The sequence below is a fragment of the Haliotis rufescens genome, unplaced genomic scaffold (genome assembly GCF_023055435.1).
Source record: "Haliotis rufescens isolate VD_foot unplaced genomic scaffold, xgHalRufe1.0.p SCAF_96, whole genome shotgun sequence".
In the NCBI taxonomy this organism is placed as follows: Eukaryota; Metazoa; Mollusca; class Gastropoda; order Lepetellida; family Haliotidae; genus Haliotis; species Haliotis rufescens.
In genome coordinates, this window is record NW_025964390.1 from 36,693 (window position 1) to 48,913 (window position 12,221).

The 12,221-nt window shown below is 35.9% G+C and overlaps 2 protein-coding genes across 3 annotated transcripts; one reads left to right on the plus strand and one right to left on the minus strand.

Moving 5' to 3' along the window:
• The first annotated feature begins 908 nt into the window (after nt 1–908).
• On the plus strand, nt 909–4,227 carry LOC124145946. The gene is made up of 3 exons (XM_046515936.2): nt 909–1,209; nt 2,343–2,450; nt 3,837–4,227. The coding sequence occupies exons 1-3, from the start codon at nt 965–967 to the stop codon at nt 4,225–4,227; spliced, it is 744 nt and encodes a 247-aa protein (XP_046371892.2). The 5' UTR covers nt 909–964.
• A 3,112-nt stretch (nt 4,228–7,339) lies between these two features.
• Nucleotides 7,340–10,607, minus strand: LOC125377709. Of its 2 annotated transcripts, none has more exons than XM_048391728.1 (3): nt 10,181–10,607; nt 9,649–9,834; nt 7,340–8,805 (listed from the first exon to the last, which is right to left on the minus strand). In XM_048391728.1, the coding sequence occupies exons 1-3, from the start codon at nt 10,451–10,453 to the stop codon at nt 7,666–7,668; spliced, it is 1,599 nt and encodes a 532-aa protein (XP_048247685.1). In that variant the 5' UTR covers nt 10,454–10,607; the 3' UTR covers nt 7,340–7,665. The 2 variants fall into 2 exon arrangements, with proteins under 2 accessions (XP_048247685.1, XP_048247686.1); XM_048391729.1 differs by having other exon boundaries at nt 8,627–8,805; nt 9,649–9,719.
• Between the last annotated feature and the right edge of the window lie 1,614 nt (nt 10,608–12,221).

The following is a 12,221-nucleotide window of genomic DNA, read 5'->3' on the forward strand; positions in this document are numbered from 1 at the left end:
ATCATTTGGCCTTGACGTGTTGACGGGAGAATGGCGTTGAGCAGGCGGCGGAGAGGGGTTCTTATTTAAGATGACCCAGACTGGAGAAATAGAATAAAAACGCATAATTGAATTCAATAGAAAAACACTGGAACATGCATGCTGAAACAGAACAGTGAACTAAAATGTACCTAAATATAGGTGGCTGGAGGGGTTGGTGCAGCGTTCGAAATACCTGCCTGCCCGACCGTCCGAGACTGGTTGATTTTAACCCGTACTGTCAGATTTTCAAATCCCCCTGCCCGACGGTCGGGTTTTATTTTATAGGTGAAAATATTCTAAATAATTCCCGATGATAAGCATTAATTCACATGTAAAGATGAATGATAAAATGTAACCAAAAAGAAACCCCGTTAGCTTTTAGCCAACCTAACATTTAGCGATGCGCTTATGCTACAAGCAATCAGTTTTGATATTTTTAATTAAACTATCCTGAGAAACATATGATTATAGTGGGCAGGCAGGTTTTGGTCAGGGCTGGCAAGTATTTCTGCTAGCCAGTCCTGTGGTCTGGCTGAAATTTTTGGGAGTTTCATACCCTGGTTGGTGGTGGGGAAATTAAAGGAAACATTATTCAGGAGCTCTTAACTGTTTGGACAATATTTTAAAAGAGTTCAATTTAACTATAAACCCCCAAAGTATAGACTTTCTTGGTCAAACTCCTCTCACGGTATTTACTTTCGAAACAAGAATATTATATGAACAGGGTGTTATATACTACCTAGTATGCACTAGACAAATAATGTAACATGTGAATAAGTATAAGATATGTGAATAAGTACTATAATAAGACACAAAAATGTTATCAATGCTTTGGGAAAAGCCTGTGTAAGTCTATGTCTCCTGACCCCGGGTTCCATCAGATAGGGACAGTCTCGCCACAACACAGCTGTTGCTGAAAGGGGATATAAACAATAACACAGAGATGTGGGTCAGCTCACTGGCACTTTTTACTGGCACATGTGCCGATCAGTGGCATGAGCCTTCCCCATATGATATTAACATGGCTTCTACATCGCCTTTGTTTAACGTGTCTCTGCTGCCTGAAGATGTCCCTGGAGCTCAGTTTATTTATCCAGACGTCGACAGACATTCAGTTGTTCAGCTGAAACGGTGGTTGGAGTGCCGAGGCCTGCCGATGACAGGAAGGAAGACCGAACTCGTCGAAAGGTAAGTCGTCTTATTTATTGGTTTTCGTTAAAAATAGTATATGTAAGTTATGAGAATCTATGAAATATATATCTTGGTAAAGGTATCGTGCCGTGATTGTTATTACAATGGTATTACGGTACTCTGATGATTAACCCGATGTGCATATAACTTACGAGACAGACGTCATATCAAAATCCAAACCGGAAGTGATTTCCGTAATATTTGTTTATGCTAATAACGGATAATACTGAAATACATTTGTGTGTTTCAACTCCATAAATGTATGTGGGAATAATAGAAATCTGTCGTATTCGTTATCAGCATGACATTTGCCTGGATGAGAGAATTCGGGCACTAAACGTTCGTCTGAAAAAGGGCAATAACTGTTCCAGTTTTCACCATTTCATGGACACTTAGGCCTAATGCGTCCATGACCCTTCTAATCTAACAGCTTGGGCTATAATCCGGTAATTACTATATTATTTTTATTATACTCACATGATGACCACAACCTGGTCTGGCAGCCCCAATACTATATGTACCTCTGTCAATGATTCTGTTTACACATGCAAACGTTTTTGTTATTATTACTATTATTTTCCAGATTTTTTAAGGCATAAATAATCCCACACAACGAAAATTTCCACGCGAAAATATATAATTTATAGCCATTTTCATCTCTATGTAGTGTTTTTCTTCACACACTTGGGCTATGTGAACATAAGTATACAATTAATTTATTTACTTATATGCATAATTATTACTTCAAAATGACAACTGGTTCAGTATATGACACCATTGCTTCAGGTCACGAGTAAGAGCATTTCGGCATTTTCGAAATAAAACGGGTACCTAACCCTAATGATCCTAAAGGGGTGATTGATCTTGTCAGTATTCTTCATGAAATTGCTATTTAAAAAAAGAAAGTATGTATATTACTATACTCTGCAAAAAACTTGATCCTATTATCATGATTACCCAATAACAATGATTAAAGTGATTGGACTAATATTACTAGTAATAATATAGATGGAAAGTAATCATGCAATCATTTACTAGTATGCTCAGGGGTTGGAAACTGAATTCATCTACTCATTAATCAATATCTGAAATTGTAACATAACTGATGTTTATCCATTGTTTTCACACAGATGTCAAGAGTGCATCACAGCTCAGCAGAACACGAACATTGCCATTTCCATTGATAATGGGAAATGGTACCAAATAAAGGTTCAAGATGTTTTGGCATCTCTTAACAGGTAACTATGAGGTTTCAATTCCAGATTTTATCTTTGACCAAATGCAAAGACTGCGTAAGAATGGGTTGAAATATTATTGATGCATTTCCATTTCTGGATTGAAATGGCATTGAATTCTGTTAACTTTTGTCAAATGGATTTAATATTGTGAACAACATTTGTAATGGAACATCATTTAAAAAGTACCCAAAAAGAAAATGTAAGGGAATTTCCATTACTGTTCACAGCATATTTATTTTGAGAAAATTATATTAATCACTTAAATACATTTGTAATTGAATTAATCAACTCATAAAAGAATTTGTTACAGGAATCCGAAAATATTTTTCCATCAGGTTGACATAAAAATGTTCGTAATATTTTAATTTTCAAAAGCTTCATGTCTTAATATTGGCGTTGTGAAAACAATGTCCTTTGGGTCTTCTGTCATGAAATCCCAGGAACCCACCCCCACCCCACCCGCAAATTAAATCAAATAATTGGTCCCTTAAGAAAGATAATACTTGCATCACATATATGTGATTACAATGTCACATAGCTCGGTTTTAAGGAAGTTGATTATACTTGCACCAGGTGCATGTTGACATGAAAACCCAGTTGCAACAAACAAAATCAGCTTGTCCCCTGGTCCAATAAATATATCAAAGTTGAAACAGGCTGGTCTGCTGCCCGTGTCTTGTTTATTTTTGGATTATTGCTGTGAAACGTAATAGGAACATTTGCACACAATCTAGAAGTACCCACAATGTGACAATGTCAAGCCCACGAAATCATGACAAATTACAAATAACACAGATTAGTTATGTAGTATGGTAAATAAACTGTACAGGTATTGAATGTGATCCAAGATTGATGTGTGGATACACAAGGGTTAGACTTATAGACACACAAATTTGGAATTTTACATGCATTTACCGTATTCGACGTAATAAGCGCCCCGCTCCAATAAGCGCCCACGGCGATATTTGCTAATATATTGGCAAGTGAACAATCCCAATTAGAACCCCTTCCAACTGATCAATGTACACAAGACTTATTTATTCGCGTATAATACACACTCGTGTGTTATATGGACCCTTAATTATGGGCAATTTAATTCTGGAAAAATATATCTGTCGTACATAAACATTTCAGCCTGTCAGCATAAACCACGAAATTTATCTTTCAACTGTTTTTTTTTCACCAAAATAATATTTTAATAACAGCCCCCTATTCCTAATTTTGAGAGCGCCCTGGGCGCTTATTACGTCGAATACGGTAGTGCATTTTGACATCAATATTAGGTTGCATGTTAAAATAATATGTTGCAATGGTGCATGAATTATATAGCCAAATAGATACATGTGTCATGATTGTGTATTGCACTATTTTCTCTTTGTTTTACAGTTCAAGTCCGTGTTCGGCTGTGAGGCAACCTCCCACACCACCTATCACTGGATGGAAGGCCTTCCCTTCTGGCAACATCCCACCAACCTTCTCATATGGCGATATATACCAGTATATCATTGCATCAGCCAGACTACAGCCTCTACCACAAGTCACTCCTATCAATGACAGTGATGATGATGATCAGGACAACACCTTCAGCACTGCAAAGCCAATGAAGAAGGGACGAGCTTTTTTTAAGAGTGGCCACATACAAAATATTCAAACATGTTCTAAAAATGAGTATTATTATCTTAAATGTGAATGTCTTCCATCATACAGACTAGGTATGATGTACCATGTACATGTTACTCTTGATAATTTTGCAGTCATCCAGGATGCATCAATGTGATTGTGTAGGTTCAGCCACTGGACGTTGTAGCCACATTGCAGGATTGTTGTTTGCATTAGAGGATTATACTGTCAACTTTGGCTATACAGCACCCTCATGTACTTCTTTCTCTTGTTCCTGGAATAAACCCCGAAACAAAACTAGAAACCCACAACCTGCCCACACTTTGCAGTACAGCAAAAAGAGAGCTCCTAACCGTGTTATTGATCATGACCCATGTCCTGTTGTAGATCAGTCTCACAGAGCTGACAGTAGTTTTGCAACTGCTTTCATTTCTACTGCACTTGCCTTGGATACAAATACTTCATGGCAGAGTATCCTAGAAATTACTTATGATGATTATGAATTGTCTAATGACTTGAAGTTATATCTCATGGATAAATGTGATGTTTTCATTGAAAATGTGAAAGAAAGTATTTCAGAGTATGGAGTTGGCCCTTGTGAAGTACCTGGTACTGTGGGTCAAGCAATTTCTGATCAGTGGCATAATGCCAGGTGGTACAGAGTGACAGCATCTATTTGTAAAGACTGTTCTATGGTATCCACAGATCGAGGTAGATATCGCTTGTTATCATCACATGTATGGGGTATTGATTGTTTTAATACTGTTGACATGAGGTATGGATCACATAATGAAAAAAAAGCCTTTGAAGACTATTCATTAAAATATGTAGAAACATTTACCTGCCTTGCAAGTGGTTTCTGGATAAATTCGAAGTATCCTGAACTAGGATGTAGCCCTGATGGCATCTTACAGTCTCTCAGTACAGATGTGGCTGATGGTGTTTTAGAAATTAAGTGCCCATCAGTACTTGAAAACATTAATCCAACTGAGGCAAAAGAAAAACTTACAAAGAAGCAATACTATTCATTTTGCAGCACTTTCGAAAATGGCAGACTGAAATTGAAAAGGAATCATAAATATTATTTCCAATGTCAAATGCAAATGGCCATCTGTGAAAAATCTTTTTGTGACTTTGTAATATGGTCGCCTGAGGGTATGTCAGTAGAAAGAATACCCTTCAATAAATTATTTTGGGAACAGACATACCGCCTCTTGAAAATATTTTACAAAAATATTCTAGTTCCTGAGATATTTGAAATGAGAGTACCAAGAAAGCTACTTCCCTTTGATCTGTCCAAGTAAGCATAACAAACATGTAACATGAGTGAATGTCCATAAAAAACAAGACACAGAAGTTAATGGTCAGTGTGTTACATTTATTCACTTCAACATTTCTTTGATCATAGAACTGAATCACATGATGTATTATTTCGAAATTTTACTGCATCTGCCGTCTTGTTTATTTGACTTATTGACTTTTGCCATTGACTTTTTACATTTCTTGGTGTGAATGTTGTCCAAACTGCACGAAATTGCTTAAAATGCAATCAAATGTTTAAAAATTTTCTGGGGGGGGGGGGGGGATGCCCCCAGACCCCCCTAGAATTTTCCTCTTTTGGGAAAACCTGCTCACATCCCTGTGTATAATTCAGCTTTTTTTGAATACACTGTACAGTGTATCCCTGTGAGGTTGTCATGATTATTAGTACAATATACTTCATGTGTAAACTTGACATTATACTAGGTGAGCTCCATATCGTACCACACTTATGGTGAATATTTTTCTTGTGCTGCATTCATAAAGAAAGTGAAACACCTTTGCTTCCAGTTAGTATGGTGAGGACTAGTACTTGTTCTCATTATTCAAGCTAGTAAACATTTCAACATTTTTTCACTTCTAATTGTACATATGCAATGTGAGAATGATGAAAGTTAATAACTAGTATGCATGGTGTACAGCTTTAGCAAAGCAACTAACTGTATTCAAGTTATGTTCTTACGAATACATTTGATAACTAAAAAACACTAATTTTAGATTTCCGCAGTGTTTATTTGCCTCGATTTACAACCATGTAAATTACCAAAAATGTGAAGTACTGTCATTTGTAATTATTTTTATACTTCATGGACTAAGTATTTCACAAATGTGGATACAAGTTAACTTTGATCAACACAGCATGAAGAGATTTTGTCGCATAACTACTTACTGATGCAAGTACATGTACTGTCATAAATCGTACATATGTAACGAAGATTCAAAATTGCATGTGGTACCTTCAGAATCAGGAAGGAGAAAAGGACACATTTGAGTTTAAAATACATAATATGTAATAGAAACAATCATATCATGAAAACAAAACCAGTAATGACTTCCTGAAACATTTATTGTTTTCAAGGAACAAGAAGTACTAAGTTGACACAATCAGAACATATTTTTCATTGTTTAGAGTTTAACAAACAATTATGGCGGTGACAAAATGGTTGGGCTGAAAGGCATAAAAATGTTTTGCATATCTACAGCGGTAATGTTATTAATATTTTTCATTATTACTATTTTCAAAGTAATAGTTACATTGTTGGAATATTATTTTATCATAAACTAGATCAGTGGAGACATGCAGATACTGTTACAATTGAAACAATGGTTGTGAGTGTGTAGTTTTTTTAATATAACCACGAATCATACTTCTCGCTGAGTGATACCTCCGTAATGTTTACTCTTGTAGTCTTGACATGTCAATTATTCACGCTGTACAAAAGTGTGCATACCTCCTATACGGAGACTGGGTCAATGTTTCAGGCCTGTTCCCAGGACAGACATATCAATTTGTACAACAATACCATGTTCAAATGATCATTCCAATACATGCTGCAGTTGTTGGGAAAAATACCTTGATAAACAGTGAAATAATTGTAATACCTTGTATTCTAATAACAGTTATGACGATACATCTCACCTTCAGGGACATGTAATAACACAGGTGAAGTACTACAGCCAACAATGCTGTTAAATATTAAAGTGGTTCAAAGCTCATATGATGATGGCTGCATGTCTTTGAAGAAAGTTTAGCATGATTCCAAAAACGATTTTCTGGGATAATATGTATGAACATTATGACACAGAACAGATCACAATTGTGAATGATTCAAACATCTACATTCACAAAAATAAAACTGATTAACTAATTAGTAGCTATTTGATAAGGACGCAGTGAAAACTGAAACAGACATGAGTCTAAAATTGTTCACCAGCGCCAGCCGTGGACATATACATGAGCCGTGGACATATACATGAGGTGTCAATAAAAATTTGACGCGCAATATTACTCTTTGTTATTATTTCTTGCTGCAGGTAGTGACAAGTCATGATTGATCACCGATATATGGCATCGCAAATGGAACCTGGCGATAGATGCTGAGTGATGACTTGGTTCATGATGTACATGTTTTAGTGCGCTTTTTATTGTAAAAAAAAAGTAGTATTTATGAGATATTGAAAAATAATCAGCCGATAACGACAACTACTCGGACTAGAATTATCGTACCTCCTATCACATGTATTATAAATTCAATCATGGTAATGGGCTCATGCCCTATTTAACAAGTGGTGGCTGATAGTTGGAAAGCATTCCTATAACAAAAACTATCTGGGACGCTAAGTGTTTCATTGAAAGAGGAATAACTGTGTTTAATATACGATACTCCCTCAACCTTCCCACTGATCTCTCCACATGTATTCTTGTTCTAGCAATAGATCGAGTCAAGATATCTTCTTGAGGAGTCAGCTTGTCCCTTTTGCCTAGAAATGGAGGAATATTCAAGTGTGCTCTACGGCTCATGAGGAGATCTTTGATATTGAAGCCTCTATCGGCTAAGATCAAATCACCTGGGTTAATTTTTTCCAGAAAGCCTGATTTCCTGATAATATCTCTGTCTGATATGCTACCTTCATATGCATCAGACAAAAATGTAACAGCACCAGTTGGAGAAATACCAAGTAAAACTTTCAAGGTGTTGTGAGTTTTGTACTGAGAGTACATGTTACCTTGCTCACCATAATCACTTGGTCGCTCAGAAAACACTTCGAAACAATCAACAATAACTCTGATGTTTTTGAAGCTTTTAAACACAGATGGCAATGTTTTCCTGATAAGATGTCTAGAAGGAAAGATGTGATCTTTCAAAGTAATAAATTTCATGTACAGAAACTGAATCCAAGTGGTAATGATACAGGAAACAGAACCGACACTGATGTTATATCTATAGGATAAATCTTTTGTTGGAAAGTTTCTCCTTAATCTGACAAGTGTCAAAACAAGCTGGTCTTTGATTGATAAAACCCGGCACTTGCCAGGTTTACTGGAACTTATCTTATTTCCACGCCAGTAACAGATGTCATTTACACTGTCACCAAGGGAAGCAAAAAGATGATTAAAATGAACAGTTTTCATGCCAGTATAGTACTTGAATTTCTTCTTATTAGATACCAAATTATTAAATAGTAAATCACAGCTTTTGTTGTCAAGATCCCTGCTTATTTCACAATCTGAATCAGGGACTTGTGCTGTCATCTTTTCATAAATTTTAGATACCAGAATGCTGGAACACACAAACTCAGTCTGATTGGACTCATGCTTCGTTGTTGGCATTGCTTGGCAGGCAGCATCACTGGACCTGAGCTCAGTCAAGGTAGCCTCTTCTATGTCAGCACCAGTAGCACAGACATTCTGTTCCTGTTGACATAAAAATTAACTAATGATACATAATGTTTGATCATTAACATCTAAGGCATGGTTAGGAAATTGTTGTATCTTAGTGGCAATGTCATGGTTGAAGTAAGTTCCCGGTGCCTGAGTGAGTATGGCTTTACACCGCTTTTAGAAATACTCCAGCAATATCACGACAGGGGACGCAAGAAATGGGCTTCACACATTGTACTCATGTGGGGAATCGAGACCATTCTTTGGCATGGCGAGTGAACACTTTAACCACTAGGCTACCCCACCGCCCCTCCTGTTGCCTTGAGGTCATACTTGTAAAATCTATTATTTCAACAATACCATAATACCACCTATTACAATGATTGCATCAGCTGCTATTAATAAGATAAACAAATGGTGAACAAACACACAACGTGCTTAAATGCTTAATGCATCAATGAAAACAGTGTTATCAATTTCAATGAAATTGAAAAGGGCAGGGAATAACTTTTAAATTACAACTGCTTATTATCTAGCCATGGTGAAATGACATTAATGAATCTAACCCTTTAAGGTTAGGTGTAAGGCGACATTTTCATAAACAAGTTATCTGCTGAACATGCTGAAGCTAACGCTGACTTGCAACTATGTCTATATTCAAAGAAAATATTCCTTTAGGATAACATTATTAATGGTTTACATTCCAAAATTGCATACCATAATTTTTTTTACTTAAACAAAATATGGATCTAATATTTACCATTGTTTACACGGTTAAATATGATTGCAGAGCCCATTTTACATCTGATTACAGCTTAAATAAAAAAAACTTTACAAATGTAATACATTTATGGCAATACAAAATTTGGTCCATACCAATTCAGTATTGACTGTTTCCTGCCACTCCAGGTGCTTTCTAGAGGTGTATGGGTGGTCAGCTGCACACACTGCAAGTAAAGATAGGCCATCACCTGCTGTAGAAGTGGGCTCCAACCTGGGTACCTTACATGGAAGGGGACATCTCTCCACAGGGCTCTTTCTTTTCTTAGAAAATTTCACCACCTAGAAAAAAAATAATATATGGACTGCACAAATCTGCCACTATGTTTGGAACATGGGCCTAGAATCTACTTATTGCTCACATGGTTGCTTTAATCAATTTTCCATGACATTTGAACCCAAATTAATGTTGTCATAATTCCTAATTAAATAAATCTAAATCAGTTGTTAAATCTGAAAACTGTTCACCAAATTGACAAAATGTGGTATGACATATCCAGTAAACACTTTGAACATCGAACATTAATTTGACCTTCTAGGCCTAGTCTACCTATGGTGGTATCGACATAGATCTAGATCTATGTGTCTGACGTTATAATGAAAAAAATACACAAATAATAACACGTACCTGATCAAATGTATATGTTGCCGGGATAGGATCGGGATGTTCAAGTGAAGGACCATTCCCGCCGATAAAGTGCTTTGAACATATGTAGGTGTACTTGTTGACCTTGTCCGTCGTAAAGCCCTCTCGACGACAGGCGCGAACCCACCTTGTACACTTCTCAGGCTGCTTGTGAAACTTAGGAAACAAAATAAAATGGATCCCTGCCATGTCAGGCCTATCCGTATAGCGGTTGTCACTTCGGCAGATCCCATACGCACAGTGTTTAGCTGGCATCGTGTTAAAATATCCGAAACCGCGCTACGATTCTAACAAGCGGAAGAGGGACAAAATGGCAATGTTTGTCCCTCGTTTTTCGCGCATGCGCGAACCCAAAATAGAGCGGAAGTATCTAAAATTCTATTTTTAGTAGTTTGGCCTTGTTGATGAAATGGCTTAATATGTATGCTAGATATTTCATCAAATATTAGTATCATGTTCCCATTGATTTCTATGTAAACAAACATTGTTTAGGAATAATGGAATATATGCGTTTCATAGACAACTCAGTCCTTAATCAAGGTTAAATTTATACCCTATATATCAGGTGTTGGTTGCAGTGATACTATTTTCCAACATACTAATTTTCAATCTTGGAACGTCAACTGAACCCAATTTTTAATTATTGGTTTTTAACTATTTACTGTAGAAAATCTACATGAAACCCCCTGAATGTAATCTTCAATTCCATACCTTGCAAATTAGCTGTTAGTTGAAGTAATACTATTTTCCATCAGACTTCTTTTCTCTGAGAACATCTTACCAAACCTGATTTGTTTTTGTAATGTAATGTGTATGAGAAAAGATATGCAGCAAATAACCTGAATATAATCTTTACATGGATCTGTTGAATTTTCAAGAATATGTTTGAATCAATTACTCATTTTAACAAAGAAAACATAAGTGTAATTAATAAGTTATTTTTCTGTTCATTCTAAAGGATACAGAGTGAGATTCTTATTAGATCACTAATTTCATTGTTCATCTAATATGATTATGCCACAAATAGCCACAACCTATATCAAAAAGAAACTTATTGTTCTTTTACTTAAAATGTTTTGAAGAATTAGACGATTAGAACAAAATAGAAAGAGACATATATTTGTTTACCTTTATTCATGGGAGTCAATTAATTGTCCAAAGCATAATAACTCAAGAAATAAAGTTACTTTTTGAGACAATGAATTCAATTATTCAATAATGTTAATTTCTTATAAATCATACTAAAACTAAAATATATTGAAATATATGTTTGATTTGAATTCTTACTATTTTCAGGTGAGAATGATAGTCACTGCATCATTTGTGATCAAGCAGGATGGGATGCTAACTTATCCACAAAGGGCTTCCTATCAATTATTTCTTCGTCTAAGAAAAGACAAGATGGAAAACATGAACAACTGCTGCCTCTTATATCTAATAAACAAGCATTTGTTGTGCATGAACAATGCAGGAAGTCATATACTTCATCAAAAAACATACATTATTTCTTGAAGAAAAGAAATTATGAACTTGATACTTTACCGCCAAGAAATCTTCGCACATTACAAATCAATTTTGATTTCAAGACTCACTGTCTTATTTGTGCAGAATGTATTAACTTTCCTAATGTTGAAAAGAATCCAAAAAGACAAAGCATAGGTTCAGTTGAAATTGTTGACAAATTGGATAAATGTAGCACTTTGCAGAATACATTATTGGAACTATGCTCCAAGCGTTCAGATAAGCAGGCTCTGGATGTCAAGTCAAGAATCATATGTGCTGGAGACATAAGAGCAGCAGAGGCAATCTACCATCGCCAATGTATGCAAACTTTTTTACGCTGTAAACAAGACTGTGATACGAATGAAAGAAATCTAAATTCGACAAATTCTGAAGGTTTCAGTAACTTGTGCACCTGGTTGTCATCACAAACTGGGAGTCAGTTTACTATATCAGATCTACAGGTAAAACTGTCTTCATTTCTTCCAGAGGATGTTGAACCTTACAGTGTTAAACATTTGAA

Excerpts from the sequence above, each read along its gene's own strand:
- LOC124145946 (XM_046515936.2), top strand. The coding sequence starts at position 965 with ATGTGGGTCAGCTCACTGGCACTTTTTACTGGCACATGTGCCGATCAG. Across the intron at positions 1,210-2,342 it reads AAGACCGAACTCGTCGAAAG|ATGTCAAGAGTGCATCACAG; the intron begins GTAAGTCGTCTT and ends GTTTTCACACAG. Across the intron at positions 2,451-3,836 it reads GTTTTGGCATCTCTTAACAG|TTCAAGTCCGTGTTCGGCTG; the intron begins GTAACTATGAGG and ends TTTGTTTTACAG.
- LOC125377709 (XM_048391728.1), bottom strand. The coding sequence starts at position 10,453 with ATGCCAGCTAAACACTGTGCGTATGGGATCTGCCGAAGTGACAACCGC. Across the intron at positions 9,835-10,180 it reads CAACATATACATTTGATCAG|GTGGTGAAATTTTCTAAGAA; the intron begins GTACGTGTTATT and ends TTTTTTTTCTAG. Across the intron at positions 8,806-9,648 it reads AAACAGTCAATACTGAATTG|GAACAGAATGTCTGTGCTAC; the intron begins GTATGGACCAAA and ends TTATGTCAACAG.